Below are 25,602 nucleotides of genomic sequence, written 5' to 3' on the forward strand. Positions count from 1 at the left end.
ATCAGAGTGGAGCTCAATTCAATCTGAATGCCATGCTGCAGCACTGCACCTGTGCATTCTCAGAGGTTGATGTTCAAATTCCCATCCTGTTGTTTGTTTTTTGGATTTGCCCAAAACAAACCTCAGTCTTCAATTCTGAGCGTTCAAGTCCATTTCTGAGCGGTGGCAGCTTTTTGACTTTTTGACTTTGCAACATCAACGCCGCTACCCCTTGCCCCATACATCACCCATCCACAAAAGCGCAACACTGTCCAATACCCACAACGGATGCTGCAGTTGCTTCGGCGGATGGGCCGTCGGCGGGTGGCCATGCTGCTGGCTGTCATGGGAGCAACGATCGTGTGCGTTGGGATGGTCCAGCTGCACCTGCTGATGACCACTTCGAGCGGAGGGAGCGCAGGCGATGCATCCAATGCAAACAACTGCTTGCCATGCAGCAGCCATCTTCAGATGCAGCAGCAGCAGCAGCTGCCGGTGGGCGCGACGGCAGACTCGAGCGACGTTGCATTTGAGGCCGCAATGTGTCCCAAGCCAGTGAGCACCGGCCCAAAGCCACGGCCAGCGCGCTCGCTCGCCATCATCCTGCTGCCAGAGGCATTTGCAGACATGGCCACAGCGCTGGCTGCAGTCTCGTCGAGCGAGGAGCTGGCCACCCGAGCATCGTCATCCTCATCCTCAGCGGGCAGCTCCCTCCAGTCCCGCCCACCTGGATTCAGCAAGGCATTCGAGTCCGTCGACGAGCTGCGGCGGCATCGCAAGTTGGCACAAGTCCACTCGAGAAACAAGCAGAAAGAATTGGCGACGTCTGGGATGATGCGAGCAAACAGCTCGGCGGATGTCATCCCAGTGCCACCGCAAAGCACCAGCAGCGATGATCTGCAGCTGCTGCCGTTCACCCTCTTGGGGTTTGAGCTCGGCGAACAGCTGCCATATCCACTGTACTTGCCAAGACCGTCAAAACAACAGCTCAACAACCGCGTCAAGGACAAGCGCGATGCGTTTGTGCAAGTCCTGGCGGACGGCATTCGCGCCGAGATGCGCAAATCGCTCGGGCCGCTTTCCATCCAGTTTATTGGCCTTGTGCCGCACGACAGCCCAATTGACGCCATGGAGCTTCAAGACACATTCACGGCTGCCTATCTGGAAGCCGAGCCAGCGATGGCGCAGAGTTTGGCTGGTGACGACAAAGCCAGAGCGCGTGGCCAAGCCGCGGCGGCTGCCTCTGCTGCAGCGCGCGCATCCGGAAAAAGCGTGTCCGATTCCACCAAGGCTGGCGCAGAAGCAGCTCGGGCACTCGGTCCGGTGACAGCCAAGGATCTCGACCCGTTGGATCGCGTCCCCGTCACCTTGCGAATCGTCAAAATGCCAGCAACATCCAAGCGTCTCGAGTTGCAGCGCAAAGCGCGTGAATTTATGCACTGGCATTCATCCAATCGAGGGTCGGCTGCCACCGCATCTCCAGAATGGCGACTTTTATCGCAACTGCCGCAGGTCGATGTCCGCGACGCACTTGAAGCGGCGCTGCCCGTCACAACCGCCAACTATGTGACCTGGGTGAACAGCAACCAACTCTTGTTTTTCAACTTTTCATCCATCCTCACATCAACTCTTGTCGAGTATAGCGAGGCAGATGTCGCCTACGCTTTCGGTGTCCCTCAAGAAGACGATGCGGGTGGACGTGAAGGCTTTGAAGAGTCGACCATGACCTCGATCTCGTGCTTTCCGTTTGCCACCTGCCGCACAACCGATCAAGTAGCGTTCGCCATGAACACCACGTGCGCTCGCGCCGTGATTGCAGATCAAGCTACGGGAGACATGCAGAGTTCTTGGCATGGCGAGGTGTTTGTATGGCAGCGTGTTCGGGAGCTGTGTCGCCCCTTGGTGCACGTACCTGGCACCGTCATGACGCAGCGCACTGATCAACAACGGACGGACGAGTTGCTGCAGAGCATCCAGGTGGACGACCCTTCGATCAAACCGCCAGAGAAACAGGCTCGACTCGCACAGCTGGTAGCCAAGCAGGCCGAGTTTACGCGCAATGTGATTGCAATTGCAATGCGCAAGGCACTCATCCCGCTCAACGATGACATGTACCACGTCTGGGGCGACATGTCTGCGTTCTTGAGCCCCGCACTGGGATTTACCATCGATCGCGCCGCAGCTGAAATGCAAATCCAGCTCGAGACGGGTCTGCGCCTCTGGAATTCCGGCGTGGCAGCTTCGGTGACGTCGTCAGCTCCCGGTACGACTGCTGACTCTGGCAGCAGCAGCAGCAACAACAACAACAACAACAATAATAATGCTGTTGATGACGTGTGCTGGCGCTTCCGTGACTGCTATGTCGGAGATCAGGTGATTGACGACAGTCCAGCGGGCCAAACAGCCGCGCAAAAATCTGCAACGGATGCTCGTCGCTTTGTCTCCAACCTGTGCGGAATGGCACTGGCCTTGTGTCAGGCTGATAACAAGGCGCCGCTGCTGGCCAAGAGCACCCTCTCTTTGGTCGAGAGTTCTGTACTGCACAGCGGATCCGGTCTGGACTGGGTGCCGTTTGATCTGGCCCAAACGGCAGTCGCTATGGCTGTTTCCGTGGCTGCCATGACGCCTGGAGATGCCGCTGCATTCGGAGTACCCGTTGCAGCAGGGCGGCAAGCGTCCTCATCGACGCCCGCCGACGCTGTCGCTGCGGTGCTTGCCGCTGTTTCATCGATTGAAAGTGCGCTGCGCTCGACTGAGCTGTCGCGCCGAAACCGTCTGTATGCCATGAGTTATGTTCGTCCACCAACCGAGATTCTGGCTCCTCCTCGCAAGCGCGTCCTCGCAGTCATACCTTCTGACCCTCTGCGCGCGTACGAGGACAAAGGACGCGCTGCACTCTTGGAAAACTACTACAATCCCGCCGGGTTTTTCGACGAAGTGTACTTGCTCTCGCCTCTCGAGACGGTCGAGCGGTATCAGTACGGCATGCACATTATTCCAACCTTGCCGCACGACATCCCTTCGCGTCTGATCCAGTACAAGGTGGACATTGTGCGAGCCTACGGGGGCTACTGGGCCTCCGACGCCGCCGTCTACAACAGCCTTCCAGGCGTCAAAGTGGTCGTCTCAATCCACGATTCAAACCCGCGTCTGCTGCACAGCTCCATCGCGCAAGCCGACTATGTCATGACTGTCAGTCGAGCGCTGGATTCCATCCTGACCCAGCGAGGGGTCAACCCCGACCGAATCTTCCCGTACTCCAACTCTGTCGATCTGGCCGTGTTCAACCCGCAGCCCGAATCTGGACGGGCGGCTTTTGAAGCAAAGTACCCTGGATTCAAGTATCGCATCCTGCATGTCGGTCGCAAAACAGCCCAAAAGAACGGCGACACTCTGCTGAAAGCGATGCAAATCCTTGGACCCGACTACATGCTGATTATGATTGGATCCAGCACAAGCGATGCCAACTTTTTCGCCAGTCTGCAGGACCTGGTTGCGCAAGAAGGCCTCCAAAAACGCGTCGTGATGCTTGACGGCGTGGAGAACTCTGAGCTTGTCAATTTCTACTCGTTTACGGACGTCTTTTGCACGCCTAGCCGATGGGAAGGCTTTGGGGTGGTGTTTGTCGAGGCGCTCGCCGCGGGCGCGGTGGTCGTCACCTCGGACATGTCTCCGGTCAACGAAATCATCAAACACGAGGAAAACGGCTATCTGGTGCGCGACTATACAAATCCACAGGCGCTGGCTTCCGCCCTCGAGTACGCCGCCACCAATGCCGCCTTCCGCGACAAGATGAAAATCAACGGACCTCGAACAGTGCGACGGTTTGCCGAGCCGCGTCAGCGACTGGCCGAAGCGGCCATTTACCGCATGATTTACGAAAGCGACATTCCAGTCCGTCCGCCTGTTCAGCGTCCACCGGGCCAGTTTGACATCCAGCTAGGATTCAAGAACTACCTGATGGGCTTTTCGTTTTTGGATCCCATTACGCTCAGTTCGTCTGTCTGTGTCTCCTCCCGTCTGAGTTTATCGTCTGGCGACATGATGTGCGACGGGGTACATGCAATGCCCAACGCGGCGAAACTGCCTTGGCATCCGCGCACTGCGTACGATCTGGCCCTTCCCGTCCATGCTGTGCCGCTCGAAATCTTCGAGCACATCGATTCCCTTTTGCGCTGGCCAATCACCACCGCTGTTGCCGAGGATATTGACCTTGCATTTGAGCCGTTTGTGGTTCCAACCATGTAAGTTCGTCGTCAGGTTTTTTTTCCCGTCCAAGTTTGTTTCGCGCGGCGTCGCTCGCTGTGCGACGTCGGATTTTTCAAACACTGACTTTGCCTTTTATTTTTTTTCGGGTTTAGACCATACCATGTCCAGCAGGCTTTCTATTGCAACAAGCGATTGGTTGCTGTGGACCATACCAACGGTTCCACGATCAGCCAAGTCTTCTACCTGACTTCAGATCGCCTTCGTTTGAGCACTTTTACAATGGACGCTCGATACTTTGGGGCCCCATTGGTACATCGCACCTTCAAACCATTTCGGTATCAATGCAACTATTACTTTACTCATTCAGTTCGACACGTTTGTAGACTTATACTCGAACCGAACAAGCAACTGTGATGAGCGAGTGTGGAATGATCCAGCAGCTGCAATACAAGAGCGAACCAGTCCGTCCAACGCCCATCGTGCTGCTGTACATTGTGCGAGATGCTGTACGGAACACACTACCTGTTTAAACTGCGGGGGAGGGGGGAGAGGGCAGACAACTGTTATCACAAGCTCGCGCCAACCTTTTGCTTTTGTTGTGCGTTTGAAAACCTACCCTCTCGCATTGACCGCCGCCCCTCCTTCTCCATTCATCAGCTGCCAAACAACATTACCGATGCCATGTTGATGGTTCGATACATTGCCGACATGAACAAGGACAATCGCGTTCGAGGGGTGGTGCTTGACTTTTCTGATTCACCTCATCCGGACTTGCCGTCTGCAATTACCAAACTGGGTGCCGGTTCCAGCTACGTGTCCAAAAAGGTTTGCTATTCGCTTTGCATTGACAGGATGTTGGCCGTGCGGGACATCTAACCTTTGGAAACGTTTTTTTGTATGATTGCTGCGGTAACAGAAGACAAATCTTACTCTGCAGGCCATTCACTCTGTGCTGTCCGCGTTCGACCCAAAGACCATTGTTGTCTTGTGTGACTTCCAGCTGGTCTTACCGGGCGTCGGTATTCCCTCCAACCTTCGCCAGCTCGCCATGGGTGACACGGTGTTGGCGCTGATTCCGTTCCGTCTCCGACCCAATGCACCCCTTCAGCTCATGTCCGACGCAGGCTTTTTTGAAGAGTTGCAGGCCGATTACCCCGTTTTTACCATCCAGCGGTTTACCCAGGCGTGTAAGGTGGTCCCTAAGGTGGTGATGGATGTTGTCGCTTTTACTCACGCTTTTTGCCACAACTGTTGCATCACTGGCGACGTGAACCGCATTGACTACATGCTGCAACTCGTCAGATGGAAATCTCACAAAGACACAGCAAACCGCATTGCTCAATACCAATTGCCAATCGATGATTGGACGACGCCTCTTCCAGCTCTTCCACGAGCAGGCTGGACAAAGTATCATGCGCGTCCATATCCCCAAGGTGTATCGTTTGCCACATCCTCATCCATCCGACAAGCAAGCACGAACGCAGGGTTGTGACGCCTATGCAGGCCTTTCGTCGAGTCCCTTCATTGCGGATTTCATGGACAACTTTAAGCGGCCTCCGCCCGTCGTTGACGTTGTTGATGGATTTGCCCGCAACCTGCCGTCTGAGCGCGATGGTGATGGCCGTCGCATTGTCACTCGACGACCGTAGCTTCAACTCTTGTACCCATTCATTCATAATAATTAGAAACGCGACCGTTTGTATTTTTCTATTTTGTTGTCTTGTTCAACAAAGCCCATTCAGCAACCAACTATCGGAACATTATTGCATATCGCGGTGCTTGGAGCCTGGTCGATGGAATGAAAAGAATCTGAGTATGCCGGATTCAACATGAGCATAGTGATTGGCTGGAACGCAGACATCAACACAAGAACAAATGCGCTCCCGACGACTCACCGATACGTTTCCGTGTCTTGATACGTCCATTGTCTTGTGGCATAGTTGCCCATAAACCTTGCGGGAACAGGAACACTTGGGATGTGAACGAAAGAGAGGGGAGAGATGATGAGCACCGACAAACACAAATCAAACACCACCCGAAAAAACAAATTCACTCACCTTTTCACAATAAACCCTCGCTTCTGGATGCGATCAACAAACTCGGACACGCCGTCACGATCTTCAGACAGCACTTCGTAAAACACACCGTCCGGCTTCAAAAAGGTGTCGACAACTTGAATCAGCGAGTCCACACTCAAAAGGCTGTACGTGAGCTCTGCTCCAATAATGACGTCTACAGGTTCGATGTGCAGATTGATGCCCTGAGCATGGCTTTGCTGCTCAAAGACACAAGCCTCCGACGAGTAGCAGTCGCACTTGAATCGGGAGTGCTCGACAAACTTGGTGTTGTGTTGAGCGTGACACACTTTGACGCACGACGCACAACAGCCTAGCGTCATGTCCGAGCCATGGCAGTCTGTGCAATGGTACCAGTCCTGAGGCGTAAACTCACGACCAAGGGACTCGATGGTGCACCGCAGACCCTTGGTATGTTCCAGCTTTCGCTGCTCTTGCTCGGCCCGTTGCGCCTTTTCATTTTCAAGGGCGCACTTTCGCCGCTCCTCCAGACTCAACCCAGCAAGCGAGGCGCTGGCAGCGGCGACTGCATCCCAATCCAAGTAGCCAACGGTGACGAGCGGAGTGAGATTTCGCCTCCACGGCTGCATTTCACCAGTGACGGAGTCAGCCACGGGTGCCCACGATGCACTCGTGTTCTCTGGATCGGCGTTGGTGGTCTTTTCTTGCGGATCACTGGATGGTGGTGATGACGATGATGGCTGGTCACCGTCCAGCCCAGTCCTCGTGGCGCTCGTGGTGGTGCTCGTGGCAGCAGCTTCTGCGTCAACGCCGCGGTCTGCGTCGGCGTCCTCGCTGTTCAGACGCACATTGTAGCGCAGGTTGTCCAGCACCGGGTCAATGTAGTCTGTGAGCGTGACGTGCGCGGCGTAGTGCGCGGCCAGGACGCCCGGCAAGCCGCAGCCGCTGCCAAGCTCGAGCACCGTCTGCCCGCGGAAGGCCGCGCCGTTCTCGTAAATCCAGCGGGCAAGCACAACGCCGCCGTCCCACAGTGCACAGCCAAGCGCGCCTGTGGCCACGCAGAGCTCACGGATGTGGATTTCGTGCGCATGGCTCTTGTTCTTCTTGTCGTAGGCGCCAAACCCAATCGACTTGCGCTGGTGCTTCTTGCCGAGCGCCATTGCCCGCCAGTCAAACTCGGCCGGGCCTTGCTTGCTTCGTCCGTTCAGCATGATGAGTTGATTTTTTTTTGTGAATGTGTGGTTTTTGAAAGTTTTTCTGTCGGAGCGGCTTTCGGTCGGGGTTGTGGGTTGGTAGATGGCGACTGAGCAGTTTCACATCAGTTCTCAAAGGGAGGACTCTCAATTGAAACGCTGCATTCGCGAGGTCTGTTTTTGTTTTTTTGAAGTTTGTTGTTTTGCTTTTCCTCTCGTGACGGAGGCGGTTTGGCGGCTTCATATTGGGAGCGCTCTTCCTTGCACCCAAAACGAAAAACAAAACAAAAACCACTCCACAATCACCAGTTGCCCATGATACAGCACCGTCCTGTTGGCTGCTTCGACCCCGCTGCACTTCTAAGGTACTTGCATGAGTTATTTGTGCTTTTGGGAAGAAGGCGAACGGGGTTGGCGAGACTTGATAACACCACTTGTGAAAAAATAGAAGCACAACTTTCAGTCGACCTGTCAAAATATTTTAATCACTATGCTGAACATGAATGTAGCAACACTGCAACACTTTGCATCCAGGGCGGCGACACCAGACACGGATGATCACCGACAACACCACAAGCCAAAAGATGGCGACACCAAAACGGATAAAATTTCAGTCCTTTTTTTTTTCTTCTTTTTTTTTTTTTTCTTTTTCTTTCTTCTTCTGCGATTTCGAAGATGAGCGACGATATTTTCGACATTGACGATGTCAACATGTCTGGGATGATGTCGAACGGCGGCGTTGGCGGAGTCAGCGGAGGCAGTCGGCTCCAGAATGTTGTCGGTCACCATTCGCAGTCGCAACAGCAGCAACAGCAGCAACAGCAGGGCCAGCAGCAGCAGCAGCAGGCTGACTATTACTACTACCAACAGCAGCAGCTTCAACACCAGCAGCAACAGCAGCAACAGCAACAGCAGCAGCAGCAGCAGCTCCAGCAACGATTGCTTCATCAGCAGCAGTTGCAGCAGCAGCACGACGACGCGGACAGCCAGCGCACCGATTCCGGCGGCTCCGTCTTTGAGGAGACTGACGAAGAGATTCCTGTAAGCGCCCCCATTGTCGAGCTGTCACCCGACAGAGCAGAGCAACAACGGAAGCAAACCGAACACGTCCAAAAAAACAGCGGCAAAAAAAAAAAAAAAAAAAAAAAAAAAAAAGAGAAAAAGAAGAGGCGTCACTTGTTTCAGAACGATTGAAGCTGGGGTGCGCACAACCACCTCCCTGAGCACCTGGTGGACTTGTTGTTTGAACAATGCACACACGAGCGAGCAAACCAGAGCGAGCAGAACAATCGACCAAAAGCAAAGTAAAAAAAAAAAAAAAGCGGGGGGATTTGTTGACCCAACCAGCATTCGCGCAAAGCGGCGAACAAGAGAGAGAGAGAGAGAGAGAGAGAGAGAGAGAGAGAGAGAAAGAGAGAGAGAGAGAGAGAAACTGAGTGAGTGAGTTGATCGGGAGAAGGAGAGCAAGCAAGAGCCTCGTTACACGGTACTGAAACAGCGACAGAAGATGATGCTGACGTGAAAAAAAAAAAAAGAAAAAAAAAAGAAAAAAAAAAGAAAAAAAAAAGGCAATGCAAATTCAATGGAAACCTTGTATTTTTTTTATTGTATTTTTGGCTGATTTTTTTTTTTTTATTGTGTCGTGTTTGCGTTTGCTAGGATTTGCTGCTGAACGGAGCCGGAGCTGGAGCCGCAGCCGCAGTGGACGGCGCGGGCATCGACATTCTGAATGGCGCTGGCGGGCTGGGCCTGCTGGAGGAAGGCGTGGTAACCGAGTCGCTGCCAGTCATGGACCTCGTCAACCATATGAACCACAGCCGCCACCAGAACGAGAAGATTGGTCCGGCAGACTTTCAGCTGCTCAAGGTCCTCGGCAAGGGCGGCTATGGCAAGGTAACGTACACACGAATGCACACTGCAGCTTCCGCTCAAACATAATCGAACGCGAGTCTGGCGGTTGAAACAGTCGGAAAAAAAGGAAAAAAAAAAAATAGGCGAACGAGCGAACGTTGAGCGAGTCTACGTCAACGAGGGCGAACGAGTGTCTGCGTGTCTGTCTCGCTGGTTTGTCTTTGTTTTGTGCTTGAGTGAGGCGTGCAACGGCACACACACACCAACGCCGCTCCTCCTCTTCTTCGGCAGTCCCAGATTTACTCTCTAAACCGCAGCCGACCGAAACCAACAAAACCACAACCCAGATTTTTGTTTTTTTTCCCCCCCTTCCGCACCCCGCCCCTCCTCGCTTTTGCGTGTTTTTCAAGTCGTGTTCACTTGCTTCCGACTGCGTTGTAATCACCTGCGACAGGTCATTCAAGTGCGGAAAGTCTCGGGTCCGGATGCGGGCAAGATCTTTGCCATGAAGGTGTTGCGCAAGGCACACATTATTCGCAAAAAGAAGGACACGGAACACACCAAGGCCGAGCGGAGCATTCTGGAAGAAGTCAAGCACCCTTTCATCGTGTCGCTGCAGTACGCCTTCCAGACAGACGACAAGCTCTATCTCATTCTCGACTATGTCGCCGGCGGCGAGTTGTTTGCCCAAATGGATCGCGAGGGTATTTTCCTTGAAGACGCTGCCAGTTACTATCTTGCGGAGATTGTGCTGGCACTGGGTCATTTGCACAAGCTCGGCATCATTTACCGGTATGTTCCATTGCAATTTGCTTTCATGTTTGGAGGTTCGCCAACGTTTGTGCGCTCATTGTTGGACGTTTTTTTTTTTTTTTTTTTTTTTGTTGCAGCGATTTGAAACCAGAAAATGTCCTCTTGGATTCTCACGGTCACGTCGTTCTAACCGATTTTGGCTTGAGCAAAGAGTCCATTCATGAACCCACGGATCGTACACACACATTCTGTGGCACCATCGAGTACATGTAAGAAGGGTCGAGCTTTCAGAATTCTTCCAACATTGGATGAACAGGCACCTCACGCACCTGATTTTTGTTCTGTAGGGCACCCGAGATCTTGACACAACAAGGCCATGGAAAGGCGGTTGATTGGTGGAGCTTGGGAGCTCTCATGTATGACATGCTGGCAGGCCAGGTAATGTTTGGCATTTCCTGTTCGTTTTCGTCTAGTTCAGCGCTCTCATTTCCCACGCCCCTCCCGGTTCTGGCACCCAACTTCTCTTTGAACCGTAGCCTCCATTCGTATGCAACAACCGAAAAGCGACCATGGAAAAGATTGTCAAGGGAAAGCTCAAGCTGCCACCCTACTTTTCTCCGAATGCCTGCGACTTGCTCAAGAAGGTAATAACTATTTGTGACTTGCCCATCCATTCTTGCTGTGCACGACACTGCAGACATCTCACTGTCCGCATGATGCCTTGCCAGCTTCTCCGACGAAACGTTTCTACTCGTCTTGGCAGCGGCGAAATGGACATGTACGAAATCACCGCCCACCCGTTCTTTGCCCACATTGATTTTCAAAAGCTGCTCAATCGAGAGATCGAGATGCCCATCCAGCCTCGCATTGTAAGCTGGCACTTTTTCCCCCTCGTCCCTCGTCCGTGTCTGTGCTAGGAAGGGAGGTGCCCCGATTTCCTCAGCTCACCGACACGATCTTTTTTGACAGGAAAACGAGGAGGACACGCGCAATTTCGACGCCCAATTCACCAACATGACTCCGGTGGACTCGCCGGTCGATTACAAACTGAGTGCCAGCGCAAGCAACATTTTCTCGGGCTTTACTTACGTGGCGCCGTCGCTGATGGATGCCATGATGGCCGAGGATGGATTTGCCCAAGAAGGGGCCGCCGCGCCGAATTCTCACTCCAACGTCGGCAGTCTGCGCGGGCTGCGTGATAGCCTGACATCAGCAATGCGTTCCAACAATCGCCGCATGTACAGCAGCTCTCCGCGTGTCGCGCGCGGCGGGAGCCATGCCTTGGCGTCCAGCCCGCACTTCGGCCCAGCGAGCTTTGGCCAGCACGGCACGCAGATGGCCTTCAACTTGCAGTGGGGAGGCAATGCGGCCAGCTACAACCAGTCCCAATTTGCCCCGCAATCACAGCAGCACCAGCAGCACGAACAGCAGTCTCATCTTCAGCTCCCCCACCAGCAACACGCACACCCCCACCAACTGCACCATCAACAGATGCACATGCAACAACCAAATTTCAATTTCAACGAGCCGCAAACCCAGCAGCAGCAGCACCAACAGCAGCAGGTACATCAACAACACCAACAGCAGCAACAGCACCAGCAGCAGCAGTCTCACCACGGCGGCTTGTCCAACCTGTACTCTTCGCAGCAGTCTTTGCAAAGTCACGATCTCAACTATCAATTACAAAGTCACTTGCATCTTCAGCAACTCAACCCGGCCTACGGAAACATGCAGCAGCCGCTCCACTCTTCGCAACCCGCGTCTCCCCAGCGCGACAGCATGATGATGCCGCCACAAGCAAACCGCGGACCCCCGCAGTACACCACGCAGACCTCTATTCCCGGCTTGCGGCATCATGGGTCGGCCAGCAATCTGCACTCGCTCGGTCAGCTGGACGTGGTCAACTCGCAAAACTACCTCAACCAGCAATTGCACAACGCTACCCTTGCGAATGCACAGGCCATGGGCTTTGCTCCTGGGCTGGCTCGACAGGGCAGTGGGCTCAGTGGCTACGCGTCTCCGCCTCGGATAATCTCCACGACTGCAGGGCGACCCATCAATAATGCTGGGGCATACGGCCGGCATCACAACAATGACTTTATGTGATGCAATCATCTTTTCATGCGATTTTGTACTTTAGGGGGATTCGAGGCGTGTTTCAAAGACATGCACGCTCCTCCCGCCGCGTTTTCATTTTTTTTCAACCGGATTGTCAAACTAAGCGCGGTTTTTTTTTCCTTGCATTGCTTTTGATCACTTTCCTTGTATGCTTTCACATTTTAAAAGAACGAATTCCGATCGTGTTGCTCGCTTCATCTTTTGGAAACCACCCCAAACGCTCATCACCATCTTGGAGGACTGTTCAAGAAGAAGCAGAACAAATTTGTACTTTACTGTATACTCTGTTGACAAGCACAGCGACGGAATATTTATAATGAAAGCAGATCGACAATATTAATGCTTGGTTGGCGCATATCCGACGGGAAGAAGGAGGCGAGCTCTTCGAACAATTTCGAGCGCGCCCCGAAGGTATCGGACGGCTCCATCCCACCCGCAGCAGCAGCGGAAAAGGAGGCATCCTGCATCCCAGAGCCAGCACGGCGCTGGAACAATGCAGCCGAAAGGGCTCGGAAGTTGGCGCTCTCGACGGGATTGTTGTGATTGACGGTCGCGGCAAGATCGGTCTGCAAGTACCGAAGCGCCTCCATGCTCGACGCGTATGCGCACATCTCTCGATACTTTTGTTGACGAATGAGGAACATGCAGCGCTTTCGGAATGTGTCATGTGAGAGGCGCTCAATCTTGAACGACCACAGGTCGTCCAAACGGAGCTCGTGTTGTGTTCTATCTCCAGGGTTGCCACCAAAGAGGTAGTGAGTCTGCGTTGAAGGAAAGCAATCAAGCAAACAAACAAAAAGGACGCAAAATCAGTGAGAATGCAGTTCGGCAAGATGTCCAACACGCTCCGTGCAACGACTTGTGATACCTTTGTTGCAGAATCGTGAACAAGTTGGTGTGCAATGCGAGGGCGAGGAGTCGGTTGAGGCTGTTGCCAATGATCGACGTCCGTGACTTCGGTGCGATACACGCGGCGCCTGAACGAAGAACGAGATGGAAAGCCACACCAACCACTGAGCAAAAAACAAACAAAAAAACCAAACCTGTAAACCACGCCCCCAAGTCCGCCAACAGCGACATACCAGCGTCCAAGAGTCGTCGAGTAGAGCCAAAAGGCAAGATTGACAACCTCTTGGTTGTTGCGAAGGTCACGCAGCGGCCCAGGAACAATGTAAATCTCCCCGAGCACCGGATCAATGGTGGAGCGATGGGCAAAGCCTGTTTCAGGACCTCCAGAGGCAATGATCTCATCCAGAAGGACCGAAACCTCGTGAGTGTCCAGATTGAATGTCAACAGATCGCTGCGCATCGAGACACACAGAAGGCGGATGAGTCAACAGAAAGTGCAACAATCCAAGAACACGATGAACACCAACAACAAAAAACGACACTATGAACAACAACAGCAGCAATACCTTGATTGCTCTTTCAGCCTCCGATTCGCAAAAATATACAGCAAGCGCTTCTCGGGGTCGAGCACCATCGAGTGCTCTATCCGCGCCTTCAACTGCGGAGCGTCGTCCAGGTTCAGGACCGAGGACCAGGCGCCATTCGCGCAGTCATACATGAACAGCGTGTTTGTTCGTTGACTCGTGATTGTCTGCTCGATGTCTGGCTTGCCAACAGTGGTTGGCAACACAACGCGACCACCGTATGCGAACAGACAATCCGTCACCGGATCGTACGCCATTTGGAAGTCGTAGGCAAGGCTGGGACCACCGGCTGACCATGTATCCGCCGCAATCAGCTGCCATGTCGCGCTGTCAATGTCGTACATGTAAAAGTCGCTCTAGCCAAAGTTCAAACCACCCGCCAAAATGAGATGGTGAATCCTTCTTCGACCCACTCAAGAATCACAAAAATGACCGAAGAGTCAGTGGCGTTACAGTCAGCTCGGAGGCGGGCGAGATGTCAGATTCCATGTAGCGCCCCAGAACGAAAAGTTGACGGGACTTGGTATTCAAACACATCTTGTGGCACGAGCGTGCGGACGGACCGCCAAACATGCTTGCATCGTCTGCAAGGCATGTCCACTGGTTTTGCGCAATCTTGTACGCCCAAAAGTCGCCCAGTTCGCGAGATCCATCCCAGCCTCCAAACAAGTAAATGACACCTGCACCGCACAGCCAAAAACACCCCCAAAAAGTGAGTCGAATCCAAAAACAAAACTCATCGCACTGAATATCCAAAAAAAAAACAAAAAACTCACCGTCGCGTTCATCAAGGCACATCTGGTGACCTCCTCGGGGACCAGGGATGCGAGTTGCCACGTGTCCTTCTACTCGGGCCCAAAACAACAAACAAAACGAGTCGGCGGAACTTTTCTTTCCAGACAGACATCAACCATTCGTCAGATTATCAAGCATCAGGACGGACCTTGCGTGACAGGCACGAGTCGCTTCCACATGGGAGTCCAAGGCGAGTCGAAAATGTACTCGGCGAACAGGTCTTGATCGATGGCGTTGAGCATCGTTTGTTCCGCCTTGTCAAAGTCACCTTGCATGACCTTTGCACGAGGTAGCCAGACAAAGTGTCGAGGGGATCATGAGCGATCCACGTTAAAGAGCGGGAACAATTGGAAGCAAGCAAAAAACCGTTTGTTCCAGCGCAACACAATTTTTGGAAACTCACAACAAGCTCGTGCAACTCGGTCAACATGGGGTCTTCCAGACGAATGGAAGTGCGCTGTTGAAGAGATTCAAAGGCCTCCATGTGGTTTTTCTGACGCAGATATTTGAGGCAAAGTCGCACTGCCTGTCGCTCGCGAAACTATGACAAGCGTATGGTGAGTAACCCCAGGGCTACCGCTCAGCAGCAAACAGCATCATCCCAAAAGCACCTACAATTCCCCCCCCCCAAATTCTTACATTGTCAAATTCCTGGACGATGCGCGGCGTGGCAGGCAAGCCTTTGAGCTGGACGTACCAGATGCTAAAGTTGAAATTGGGTCCCCATGCCATCACGGGAACTACCAGATGAAGCACGCACGAAAAGAATGAGTTGGCAACGATCTTTGAGTGGCGGACGTTGACGCAGACGCAGGGGCAGGTTTGTAGACGGTTTACCAATTTTGATGTATTGGCACGGGAAGATGATATTGTTGGTTGAATGCTTCAAGAGCAACGTCTCTGCCTCTGTGTCGTTCTTCAATCCACTGTGAAGCAGTTCTTCCATGTTTTCCGTTGTCATGCCTCCAAAAACCTGACAAAGGAAAAAAAAAAAAGGAAAAAGGTCAGTCAATTCCACTTCAACGAGCAGACCCATTCGGGCCCAAAAGTCACATCGCAATAGGAAGCGAGCGCAAGTCTACCTTGAACTCCTGTAGTGTGATCAGAATGAAGTGAGTTCAGAGGAACAGCTGACAACATTCAAGAACTCAACAACAACCAAACCAGACGTACTCGAACATTGCAGACGTGGACTTTGTGGTACTTTCCAAGGGTGATGCTCTTGACGACCGATGGTTCTGCCAGCTTGAGCATGAGGAACTGCATATGATTATTGACGTTGGACGACCATCGCGAGCTTTGATCGGTTGGATTATCGACCTACAATTTTGCAGCAAATATGATTCATGAGAGTCCTGGTCATCGCCACCATCGTGATCATCGTGGAATGCTTTAAATGTCGGCTGTCGGAGAGTGCTCAGAAATCTCAGAAATCTGAGTTTTACAGCTTTTTTCCTTTTGTTAAGTTTTACCAGAATGTTGGTTGGCAGGTACTGCGCCGAGTACGACGAGCAGCTGTCGATGGAGTATGGCAACACTTGCGTCTGCTGCTGACCCGACGCAGACGACGACGACGACGACGACGACGACGACGCGCCGAGCACCTCGCCGGGCTGGAAGCGCGTTGCGGGCGGCTTGTGCTTGCGGCTCCACGGCACGGGACGACCTGCGCCGCCGCCGCCGCCTCTGCCTGCCGCTGACGATGACGGCGATGACGATGCTGACGATGCTGAAGCAGCAGCAGCAGTTGAAGCCGCAGCAGCAGATGAAGCAGCAGCGTTCGGTCCCGTGCTGCTGCCTCCACCCAGAGCGCCGTGCTCGCCCGGCTCCGAGTCGGACTTGGACAGCCCTTCGCCTGCGCTGCCGTCGCCGACGCCGTTTGGATTGGATGATGCTGATGATGCCGCTGCTGCTGATGCCGCTGCAGTCGGAGCGGATGACGTCGACGCCGGTGATGACATGGTTTTCAATGGAAAAAAACTCAGTCACACAGTTAACAACGCAACGCAACGAAAAGAAAAGAAAAATGCGACTGAGAACAATAACAAGCAAAAATAGAAACATGGCAAGTACTGTGCCATCAGTGGATGGTGTAAGTTTGGGGTTGGTTGGATCTACTGTAGGATCCAAGGCGAAACGGCTTCAATCGCCGGTGCAGTACAGCGCCCAACGCAAATCGGCTCAGACGACCAACAGCCAAAACAGCAAGCTGTGAATGACAGCAAGGCATGTTTGATTATTCAACACCCACAAAATCTGGGCTTTTGTTTCGATCGTTCTCAGAAGTTTTGGCCGCTCAGTCCAGGTTAACGCGTTCGTTTCTCAGTTGGAAACCACACCGTGCTGTATCGATGCGCAACCCAGCTGTGCTCTCAGTGCTGCAGGACACGTTCGGCTCTGCGACTGCCAGCCCGACCATCAGCACTGCGCCGGGGACGCCGTTGCCGGGGACAATGAGCCCGCTGAGCCTGTCCACGAGCGCCTCTGCAACGGGACTGCCGCAGATCGCCCTGCTCAGCCCTGCTGCTGCTGTTGCTGCTGCTGCTGCGCTCCATCAGCAGTACCAACAGAGCACTGGTAACGCTGGCAGACGAACAACGCTGCCACTGCTGCAGGACGCCGCCGCGCTGAGCGATGACGACACGAGCCAAACGCCGATTAGTCAGGCTGCCCGGCAACAGCCGCACTTGGCACTGCTCGGCCAGCACTGGTCGCAGCAGAGTGGTGCTGCTACTACTCCTGCTACGGGAATCACAGGCGATACTGCGGCCGTCGTTATTCCGCCGCTCGACCGGCGCGATCAAGATCCAATGTTGTCAATCTCCCCGAACAAGACCAAGCACTCCTCGGATTGGAGCAGCAGCCAGCATCACCTCCTTGCAGGTCGAGGGCCAGTGCCATCCGACTCGGCTGCTCCTGATCCACGACCGTTCAAACCCGCGGCGTCGCGGCGTTGGCGGATTATCACCGCAGTTGCTTACGGGACTTGCTCCCTGATGATCATGTTCGTCAACAAGGCCGTTCTGACAACCTACGCGTTTCCATCATTTGTCGTTCTGGCACTCGCACAGTTTGCCTTCACTGCCTTGGTCTTGCGTGCGTTGCAACTCTTTCGGTTTGTCCGCTTGCCAGCCATGTCCAGAAGCGTCGTGTCCAAAGCCGCCCCGCTCTCGGTGTTGTTTGTTCTCAACTCGACCAGCGGCCTCGGCGGCACCCAGCACCTCAGCTTACCAATGCTCACCGTCTTGCGCCGCTTTTCCATCTTTCTGACCATGGTTTTGGAAAGGCTGGTGCTGGGCAATCGAGCCCCCACGCCCGTTGTCATGAGCGTCGGTCTCCTCATCCTTGGCGCCATTGTCGCCGCCTGGAGTGACCTGGCCTATGACCGCGACGGCTATGTTCTGGTCATGATCAACAATCTGTGCACCGCCTTGTCCGGAGTGCTGTTGAAAAAGCGACTGGATGCGCGCGACCTCGGCACGCTGGGCCTGCTCTACTACAACTCGCTGCTCGGCATACCACTCGCCATGGCATACCTTGTGCTCGTCCCCGAGGAGTGGACGGCAGTCGCAAACTATCCGGCGTGGACTGAGCCGCTCTTTGTGTTGTGGTTTGCCCTCACAATGTGCATGGGCCTGCTGCTCAACTACACCATGTATTTATGCACCAACGCCAACTCCCCCTTGACAACGACGGTTGTAGGGGTGAAAAACACCATCAGCACCTACTCTGGTATGATGTTTGGCACCTACTACCGGTACTCTCCCGAGAACTTTCTGGGCATCAATCTGTCCGTCGCAGGCTCGCTCGTCTACTCGTACACAACGTTTGGCGCTTCAAAGTCGCGTGCGACCGGCTAAATGCTGATGGATTGAGGCGAAAGCTTGCATTTCAGTTCAAATGCAATATTTATTTGTAGTTTTTGCGTTTTTCGTTTTTTTGTTTTTGGCCTTTTCGTGTCGTTCTTCCAACCCGTTATCAGTTCAGTTTGTCCATGTTATTGTTAGCATTATACTGTATCTTTGAGTGCAATACGGACACTAGGGCAAAAAAAAAATCAACACCGAAACAAATAACAAAGAAGGTAAACGTGTTTTTCGTTAGGAAAGTGTTTTTTTGTTTTTGTTTGATTACTACAAAACAAAAGAGGATTAAGCAAGACCACCAGATCACTAGGACACAACAACAGACTGAGGAAGACATTTAAGCAGTGGGCTTGTCGCCCTCCGGCTTGTCCGCAACTTTGAGGTCGCCAAGCTTCTCGGCAACTTTTGCTGCGTCATCCTCCTTTGCTGGTGTTGCCGCGCTGCTGCTGCTGCTGGGGGCATCGCCCTTTGCAGGTGTTTGACCCTTGTTTGATGCATTGTTGCGGCCAGACTCTTCGAACTTGTCCTTGAACAGTTTGGCGTTCTCGGCGTTGGCAAAGCGGATGGCGAGCGTCTCAGGCTTGGGCTCGTTGTCAGCAAAGTCGGCAACAACGTTCCAGACCCAAGCGCGGTCGCTTCCGACGTTGGTTTGGAGGACCATATCATCGCGAACTGGCGAGGTCGAAAAAGAGGGTCAAAACAAACAAACAAACAAACAAACAAACAAACAAACAAATAAAAGTGAGCGATGGCTGTCGGAAAGTAACAGAGAGGACGACATGCACGCTCCTCAACAGCGTGTACACTCACCAATGTGGTTGGCGCAGACCTTCAGGGTCTTGTCTCGGCGCATGAGCAGACGGATCATCTTGGTGGTGCGATCTTGCAAGAACTTGACCTCGCCAGTGCCGCGCTCCTTCCACTCGCCCGTGGGCTTGTCGAATCGGAAAAGCTTGGCACGACTGTGTCGAGAAAACAGACGCGAGGAAAAACAACAAAGTCAGCGAGAGCGGGCCACCAAAAAGGATGCGATGGTCGGTAGTTGATGTGGGGCAAATTTTCTGCCTCTGTGCGGCGTCACCGCCACCGTCAACTGGGGACGAACAGGCTCAAGTCCCTCATCGTTCTACAGCCGCGACGGCTGGGCCGCACTCGCACACGTCCAGTGCCTAAAGAGAAGACAGAGACCGACAAAAAGCAAACTTACATCTTGAACAGGACATCCTCGTCCTCCTCGAGGGTCTTGACCTCCACTTGGTTGAGCTTGACAATGGGCTCAAAGTGAACATCGTTGCTCTCAACGACTTCGTCCTGCACACAGAGAGAGAGAGTGAGAGCGTTTCGTCAGTTGAAAAAACGAAAAAACGACGACCAGAAACGAAGCCATGCATCAAACGTCGCCGCGTTCTCCACACACAAAGAGACAGCGAAGAAGCAAGAAGCAAGAAGAAGAAGAAGACGAGCGTGTGCTGCACTGTCCAACGAGCGGCGCTTGGAAGCAAACAAAAGGCCAACAAGGGAAACAAAAAAAAAAAAAGAAAAAAAAAAAAAAAGAAGCGATCTCAAACACATTGTCTTGCTGGAGTGTTAGTTTGCCAGCCACCCACTGCGCCTCGACTGCCGCCCAGGTCATGCCACAGACGCGCGCTTCAAGTCCACAAAGGACAGGCATAGCGCAAGGACGCGCCACAGCAGCCAAAACGCACCGCCAGCGCAACAAGCAACTCAAAACCAATCCATGTGTGGAAAAGCAAGAGGAGTTTTTTTTTTTTTTTTTTTTTTTTTTTTTTTTTTTTTTGTTTTTCCATACAAAACTCAATGGAAAATTCATAGAAAACCGTTTCACTTTTTGGTTTTTTTGATTGTTTCACTTTTTTTTTTTTTTTTTTTTTTTTTTGCTTGCAACACGAACTTTGCTGCTTTCTCTCGCTCTCTCTCTCTTTCTCTCCACCGAGACGGGTAAGCGAGCAGCAGTATCAACACAGTCAGGAAGCAGGGGGAGTCGCACCTTGTCGTCGCCAGTCGTGGGCTCTTCGCGGTCGTCGTCAGCCATTTTGTATTGGGTTTTTGTGTTTTTTGAAAAAACTTGAACTGACAGGTTTCGAGTTTGGAAGGGCTCTTTTTCCAAGTTGAGTGGAAATCTGAGTCGGTGAGCATATTCCAAGGACAGATGTGGAGACTAGTGTTTTTGAGGCGGGGGGGGGGTGTGGAAAGATGCTGACGAGTGAAAGAGAGCGCACAATGGCCAACAATCGCCCTCCAACACCCCCTCTCGCCCATTGCAGAGTTGAGTGTTGATTCAGAGCACTGTGGATCAATCTTGCAATACATTCATTTGATTCACGATATCCCCAGTCTCCCTTTTCCCATCATCACAGCCCAATTCTCAGTTCCCAGCTTTGAAAAAACAGGCTTTTTGAACAATGCGGCACAGGCGCGGCAGTCCGACTGCTGCCTCTGCCACGATGGCGACGGGCAAGACGAAGAAGATGTCCGCAGTGATGCTTGGTGTCGTCGCGTGCTGCTGCGTACTGGCTCGGATGGCGCCTGCAGCCGTGGCCGTCGATCCGCCGCTGTCCTTTGTCTCGCCATTGCCGGTCGTCGCACTGTACCTCCCAGCGCCCGCGTCCGTGCTCTCGCAGGCCACGTACAAGTCAGACCGCATGCCTGCCTACTGCCAAGTCCAGATGCCACCGTCCGACAGCAACAGCACGGGTGGTCTCGGCAACACTGTGTAACGGCCGAACGTGCTGGATGATGCTAATCGTTGAAGCAGTTCACTCATGCTGACTCGACTCTGGTCCGATGCCGTTGGGCATGTTCTGTTTTCGTAGACTTGGAAATTTAAACTATGACGGGTGGATTGGCATTCGGCTGCGTGGCGCGACTTCGCGTAGCTTTATCAAGAAGCAGGTAAACATGGCAAACTGCGTGACTCTGCGTGTGTGTGTGGACGAGTTGAAGAGCACCAGAAGAGGAGAAGAGCAGGACAATGTATGGACCTACACAAAAGCAAGGCTCATGGCGTGGGATGCTGCAAGAAATGCACGGGTTTTGGAAATATGGCAGAAATCGACAGAAAACCGAGTTCTCAGATTTGTGCTCAAAACCCGCCGCGCTGTTTTTCTAAAGCGCTACCATGCATTGGTGCATTGTTTTCTCACTCAATCCTCTTTTACGGCACCCTGTTTGGCATTGGCAGTACTCGGTCGAGCTCTGGTCGGATCCAGTCTCCAACAAGACAATCAACCGGCCCTTCCTCAACCTGCCGTCCGAATCTGACTTTATCCTGTATGGACCGATCGTGGACAAGACCTTGGTGCAGGACGCGCTGGCGTACGCTCTGAGCAACTCGATTGGCCGGTATGCCAGTCGCTCGGTCTTTGTCGAACTCTTCATCTCGGAAAGCGCAGTCATGCCCGTGTGGAACACGACCACCAACACCACATCCCCGGTCACGCCTGGGTCGCAGCTCAGCTATCCTGGCAGGTACTCGGGCGTCTACGTTGTGCTCGAAAAGATCAAGGCGGACAAAAACCGCATCGACATCAAACATTCCGGGAGCAACCACACCACTGGCGGATACATTGTCAAGATTGACGTGCTCGACCCGACCAAGGAATACTTTGTCAACACTACGGCTCGCACGCCCAATCTTGTCATTGCCGATCCGCCGCTGAGCGAGCTGACCCCGACGCAGACCGACTATGTGACGCGCTACATGAATGCGTTTGAGAGCGCGCTCGCTTCCGACTCGTTCAACGCACCAGAGAGCATCCCGCGAGCCAACATTTCGCGCGAGGACTTGCTCAACAATGCCAACAACACGTTCGGCTACGCGACCTACATTGACGTCGATTCGGCCGTCGACTACCTGCTGCTCACCGAGCTGTATAAAAACGTGGACGCCTACCGTGCCAGCGCGTACATGTACAAGGACCGCGGCGACGACGCAAAGCTGGTCTTTGGACCTGTGTGGGACCTCAACCTTGCGTTCGGCAACAGCTACTTTTACGGGAGCATGAGTCCAGACGGCTTTCAAGTCTGGACCCACTACCGGTACAGCCCCGGCGAAAAAAAGGTCGCTCCGTTGTGGTGGCGGCGCATGTTGCAAGATGGCTGCTTTGTTGCGCGGGTGATTGCACGATGGCAAGACCTGCGCCAAGGACCGCTGCAAACCTCAACCGTGCTGCAGCTCGTCGATTCTCTTGTTGCCTCGATTGGTGCTCTGCCGATCGCGCGCAACACTGCCAAGTACCCGCCATCTGACAGCCAATGGTCGAACGTTGCCCCAACGCGAACGTCGCAGGCAGCCTATGTTGCTGCTCTCAAGGCCTGGTTGGAACAGCGCTTGGCCTGGATGGACGCCAACATTTTCTTCATTTCGCCCGTCGCCGTGCCTTCTTGTACGTTTGACGCTCCTCCTCCCGCAGTGCCGTTCGTTCCAGGCACGCCGCTCGCTCCCCCAGCCTCCAAAACATTTTCACCACCGTGTGTCGAAATGCTGTATGGCGCTCCAGACGCGTTTTGGTTCCCCAGGGTGGCCAACCAAGTCCTTGTGATGGACAACGACAATTTGACCTTTGCACCGCTGCCTTTTGACGTGAACTCGACGACAGAGTTGACGGCCATTGCTCTGGATGGTGTTGCGCGCTGCGCCATTGCCTACCAGTTGACAGTCACGTACCAATCCAACAACCGTCGCTTTGACCCTTCGTCCTGGACTCTGTACGGCTCGGCCGACGGGGGTGCTAGCTGGACGCCGGTGGACGCGCGCACTGACGTGCAATTCATTTCGGACTTGGCCACTCGAAAGTTTGTGATTGGCGCGGGTGCTGAAACGCTGGCAGGAGGCTTTGCCAGTCCCACCCCGGACAACTGCCCGCGATTCAATGCGTTCAAGCTGGCAGTGACGAGTACCTACTTGAACACGTCGCAGCCTCTGCTCTCAGCCTTCCGCGTATTTGCTTCTGCCGATGCCGAGCATGACGCGCTTTGTCTCAATCTCGTCCAGATGGCAGATACGTTTGAGCCGACCCATGGCATCCTGGGCGTTTACTACAACGATTCAAGCTTTGGCTGGTCGCCAGGCTACAACACTCCTCCAAGTTCTCGTTGGACACGAATGGATCGGAGCATCGACTTTGCGGCCGGCCAGCTCACCTGGCCATCGGATCCACAAAACGAGCTCTTCCCAGCGGGATGGAGCATTCGTTGGACAGGCTGGTTGCGCTTGGACGATCGCACACAGCTCGACCCATTCCTCACCCTTTCCGTGGTTTCCTCTGGCCTCTCCGTTCAAACTAGCACGTTGGATGGCCGTCCGATCATGACAATCATTGCATATGGTGGCTATCACTTTGTTGATATTCGTGTTACCGGTACAGCTGCGACGCCCCCTTCCAAAGCCACGCTCCAACTCTGCTTCAAGCCAGCCTCTGCACCTACCTTGCCGTTCGGTCGCGTCCACTTTACTCCCGTCCCAGACGAGCTTGATTTTGAGGTGGTTGATGGAGTGCTCGGCGGAAGCAACACGCTCCAAATCCCCCGAGAAGACGCCGAAGCTTTCCTCAACACGGTGCGCAAAATCTGGCTTGTTCGTGGACCAACTCCGGCCGATGGCGCTACCTCCACTCGGCTTTCCTTCACCCAGTTGGACCCGGGATTTTACTGCGACAATGTGGTGGTCTATTCGGTCAACGCCTCCCTTGCGCCTGAATCCTGGGTCACTCCCGGCATGGCCCTGCAAACTCCGTTCTCCTTGTTGCATCCTGCACTTGCACAAGTCTCCAACCTGTGTGGCATCTCGGCGACAGTGCCAATCGTCATGGTTCCTGGACAGATATTTGCAGTTCAGTTCACTTCTTACTGGTCCTCGCAACGCCAGGGCTTTGTGGCGAATTTCCAGCCTGCCACACCGTACCAATGTGGCCCTCTTGCCTGCAACGCCGCCAACCAGGGCGGTAACTGCACTGCCAATGCCATCTGCCAGTGCGCGCCGGGCTTTGCTGGCGCCGATTGCACACAAAAGTTTGACTGTCGCACGGTCGGCAACTGCTCAAACAATGGTATTTGTGTCGCTGATGGCCAGTGCTCATGCGCAAGTGGATACGGCAACTACAATTGCGCTGTCGCGTTCGATTGCAGTGGCCTCAACAATTGCTCCGGGCACGGGCGCTGCGTGGCCAACAATGTGTGCGCGTGTGAGCCCAATGCAGTGGGCCTAGCCTGCGAACAATACTGTACTCCCATTGCGACTGCCATCACGCAAATCCTGGCCACTGGCGAGCTTCCGCCCTACGAGACCGCAGCTATGATGTTCGACCGCAATGTCTTGACCAAGTGGTTTTATAGCACACGTGTCGCTCCTGCCCAAGCATGGGTGTCTGTCAAGTTTGCCGAGCCCGTCGCGATTGATGGCTACATTTTGGGTTCGGCCAATGACATGTCGGTCCGAGATCCGCGAGATTGGTATGGTGAACTCACTTGCTGGTGTTTATGGCGTTTTGGCTGTGTTGGGCTCAATATTTTTGTGTTTCTTTTTTTGCTTCGTCTAGGTCACTCGAAGGCAGTGCGGACGGAGCGCAGTGGACTTCACTGGACGTGCGCACCGACGAAACATTTTCACAGAGGTTTCTGCTTCGGTTCTTCAACATGACTGCTGCAGACGCGTACCAGTACTACCGCCTCTCGATTACTTCTGCTCTAAGTCGGACCACAAAGGACTTGCAGCTTTCAGAAATGCAGCTGTGCCAGCGCGTTGCGCCAGTTGTTTCTACCTCTGCTGGACTGCTGTCTTCAACCGTGGAGCCTTTTTCCTCCACTGCCTCGTCTGCCACACCCTCTTCTGCCACACCAGCAATATCATCTGCCACGCCAGCGGTGTCATCTGCCACTCCAGCGGTGTCATCTGCCACACCACTCGTCTCCTCGGCATCTGCCGAAACTTCCAAAGTGGCACCGTCGAAATCGACGCACGTGTCTCCAGGTACTGCATCCGACGCGTCGGAAGGGGGCGCCAACTCCACCACGATTGCATTGATTGTCGTGGCTGTTGTCCTGCTGGTTGGCGGGCTGGGCTTGGTCGGCCTCTTCCTGTACCGCCGGTCTCGTGGCCACGCTATGCCAAACATGTTTCAAATGCGCTCCAGGAAGCTTGACAAGCGCCCGATGATTTGGATGGCTGTGGATGATGACGACGACGAAGATGTCTTGTAAAGGATTTTTATGTTCGAGGCGGGTTTGGCATTCCGTGTGTGTATTTTTTATTTGTGTGTGTGTGTGAGCCTGAGATGGTTGAATAGCTTGATATTTTCTTCCAAACAATGAGTGTGAGACAAGTCTAATGAACTTTTGACATAAAGTAGAA

General features: G+C 53.6%; 8 protein-coding genes across 8 annotated transcripts; 5 read left to right on the forward strand and 3 right to left on the reverse strand.

Moving 5' to 3' along the window:
- Positions 1-267: 267 nt before the first annotated feature.
- Positions 268-4,227, forward strand: CAOG_05874 (hypothetical protein; the record flags this gene model as incomplete). Its single annotated transcript, XM_004345414.2, has 1 exon — positions 268-4,227. One exon carries the CDS (start codon positions 268-270, stop codon positions 4,225-4,227), a length of 3,960 nt encoding a protein of 1,319 aa, XP_004345464.2.
- Positions 4,228-4,616: 389 nt separating this feature from the next.
- Positions 4,617-5,837, forward strand: CAOG_05875 (hypothetical protein; the record flags this gene model as incomplete). The annotated part of the gene is made up of 4 exons (XM_004345415.2): positions 4,617-4,694; positions 4,846-4,914; positions 5,105-5,375; positions 5,491-5,837. The coding sequence occupies 4 exons, from the start codon at positions 4,617-4,619 to the stop codon at positions 5,835-5,837; spliced, it is 765 nt and encodes a 254-aa protein (XP_004345465.1).
- Positions 5,838-5,877: 40 nt separating this feature from the next.
- Positions 5,878-7,523, reverse strand: CAOG_05876 (hypothetical protein). The gene is made up of 3 exons (XM_004345416.2): positions 6,246-7,523; positions 6,084-6,158; positions 5,878-5,997 (listed from the first exon to the last, which is right to left on the reverse strand). The coding sequence occupies exons 1-3, from the start codon at positions 7,433-7,435 to the stop codon at positions 5,949-5,951; spliced, it is 1,314 nt and encodes a 437-aa protein (XP_004345466.1). The 5' UTR covers positions 7,436-7,523; the 3' UTR covers positions 5,878-5,948.
- Positions 7,524-8,046: 523 nt separating this feature from the next.
- CAOG_05877 (ribosomal protein S6 kinase b) lies at positions 8,047-12,393 on the forward strand. The gene is made up of 8 exons (XM_004345417.2): positions 8,047-8,458; positions 9,077-9,310; positions 9,723-10,060; positions 10,159-10,290; positions 10,369-10,459; positions 10,558-10,665; positions 10,750-10,890; positions 10,991-12,393. The coding sequence occupies exons 1-8, from the start codon at positions 8,093-8,095 to the stop codon at positions 12,125-12,127; spliced, it is 2,547 nt and encodes an 848-aa protein (XP_004345467.1). The 5' UTR covers positions 8,047-8,092; the 3' UTR covers positions 12,128-12,393.
- On the reverse strand, positions 12,393-16,394 carry CAOG_05878 (muskelin 1). Its single transcript, XM_004345418.2, has 13 exons — positions 15,840-16,394; positions 15,541-15,687; positions 15,450-15,458; positions 15,205-15,340; positions 15,007-15,107; positions 14,771-14,908; positions 14,516-14,645; positions 14,349-14,417; positions 14,026-14,252; positions 13,555-13,928; positions 13,222-13,440; positions 13,008-13,116; positions 12,393-12,900 (listed from the first exon to the last, which is right to left on the reverse strand). The coding sequence occupies exons 1-13, from the start codon at positions 16,326-16,328 to the stop codon at positions 12,451-12,453; spliced, it is 2,598 nt and encodes an 865-aa protein (XP_004345468.2). The 5' UTR covers positions 16,329-16,394; the 3' UTR covers positions 12,393-12,450.
- A 282-nt stretch (positions 16,395-16,676) lies between these two features.
- On the forward strand, positions 16,677-18,227 carry CAOG_05879 (solute carrier family 35; the record flags this gene model as incomplete). Its single annotated transcript, XM_004345419.2, has 1 exon — positions 16,677-18,227. The coding sequence occupies exon 1, from the start codon at positions 16,719-16,721 to the stop codon at positions 18,225-18,227; it is 1,509 nt and encodes a 502-aa protein (XP_004345469.1). The 5' UTR covers positions 16,677-16,718.
- A 145-nt stretch (positions 18,228-18,372) lies between these two features.
- Positions 18,373-20,320, reverse strand: CAOG_05880 (small GTPase Ran binding protein 1). The gene is made up of 4 exons (XM_004345420.2): positions 20,242-20,320; positions 19,441-19,544; positions 19,044-19,195; positions 18,373-18,905 (listed from the first exon to the last, which is right to left on the reverse strand). The coding sequence occupies exons 1-4, from the start codon at positions 20,284-20,286 to the stop codon at positions 18,571-18,573; spliced, it is 636 nt and encodes a 211-aa protein (XP_004345470.1). The 5' UTR covers positions 20,287-20,320; the 3' UTR covers positions 18,373-18,570.
- Positions 20,321-20,592: 272 nt separating this feature from the next.
- Positions 20,593-25,581, forward strand: CAOG_05881 (hypothetical protein). Its single transcript, XM_004345421.2, has 4 exons — positions 20,593-20,967; positions 21,068-21,146; positions 21,436-24,704; positions 24,791-25,581. The coding sequence occupies exons 1-4, from the start codon at positions 20,657-20,659 to the stop codon at positions 25,449-25,451; spliced, it is 4,320 nt and encodes a 1,439-aa protein (XP_004345471.2). The 5' UTR covers positions 20,593-20,656; the 3' UTR covers positions 25,452-25,581.
- The last annotated feature ends 21 nt before the right edge of the window (positions 25,582-25,602 follow it).

The sequence above is a fragment of the Capsaspora owczarzaki genome (assembly GCF_000151315.2).
Source record: "Capsaspora owczarzaki ATCC 30864 unplaced genomic scaffold supercont2.10, whole genome shotgun sequence".
Classification (NCBI taxonomy): Eukaryota; class Filasterea; order Ministeriida; family Capsasporidae; genus Capsaspora; species Capsaspora owczarzaki.

Excerpts from the sequence above, each read along its gene's own strand:
- CAOG_05876 (XM_004345416.2), bottom strand. The coding sequence starts at position 7,435 with ATGCTGAACGGACGAAGCAAGCAAGGCCCGGCCGAGTTTGACTGGCGG. Across the intron at positions 6,159-6,245 it reads CGAGGGTTTATTGTGAAAAG|TGTTCCTGTTCCCGCAAGGT; the intron begins GTGAGTGAATTT and ends TCACATCCCAAG. Across the intron at positions 5,998-6,083 it reads CAAGACACGGAAACGTATCG|ATTCTTTTCATTCCATCGAC; the intron begins GTGAGTCGTCGG and ends CGGCATACTCAG.
- CAOG_05877 (XM_004345417.2), top strand. The coding sequence starts at position 8,093 with ATGAGCGACGATATTTTCGACATTGACGATGTCAACATGTCTGGGATG. Across the intron at positions 10,291-10,368 it reads TGTGGCACCATCGAGTACAT|GGCACCCGAGATCTTGACAC; the intron begins GTAAGAAGGGTC and ends TTTGTTCTGTAG. Across the intron at positions 10,891-10,990 it reads TGCCCATCCAGCCTCGCATT|GAAAACGAGGAGGACACGCG; the intron begins GTAAGCTGGCAC and ends CTTTTTTGACAG.
- CAOG_05878 (XM_004345418.2), bottom strand. The coding sequence starts at position 16,328 with ATGTCATCACCGGCGTCGACGTCATCCGCTCCGACTGCAGCGGCATCA. Across the intron at positions 13,441-13,554 it reads AGGCTGAAAGAGCAATCAAG|CGATCTGTTGACATTCAATC; the intron begins GTATTGCTGCTG and ends CTCGATGCGCAG. Across the intron at positions 12,901-13,007 it reads TTCACGATTCTGCAACAAAG|ACTCACTACCTCTTTGGTGG; the intron begins GTATCACAAGTC and ends CCTTCAACGCAG.
- CAOG_05880 (XM_004345420.2), bottom strand. The coding sequence starts at position 20,286 with ATGGCTGACGACGACCGCGAAGAGCCCACGACTGGCGACGACAAG. Across the intron at positions 19,545-20,241 it reads CCACGACTGGCGACGACAAG|GACGAAGTCGTTGAGAGCAA; the intron begins GTGCGACTCCCC and ends CTCTGTGTGCAG. Across the intron at positions 18,906-19,043 it reads GGTCTGCGCCAACCACATTG|TTCGCGATGATATGGTCCTC; the intron begins GTGAGTGTACAC and ends CGACCTCGCCAG.
- CAOG_05881 (XM_004345421.2), top strand. The coding sequence starts at position 20,657 with ATGCGGCACAGGCGCGGCAGTCCGACTGCTGCCTCTGCCACGATGGCG. Across the intron at positions 20,968-21,067 it reads GGTGGTCTCGGCAACACTGT|ACTTGGAAATTTAAACTATG; the intron begins GTAACGGCCGAA and ends CTGTTTTCGTAG. Across the intron at positions 21,147-21,435 it reads GTAGCTTTATCAAGAAGCAG|TACTCGGTCGAGCTCTGGTC; the intron begins GTAAACATGGCA and ends TGGCATTGGCAG.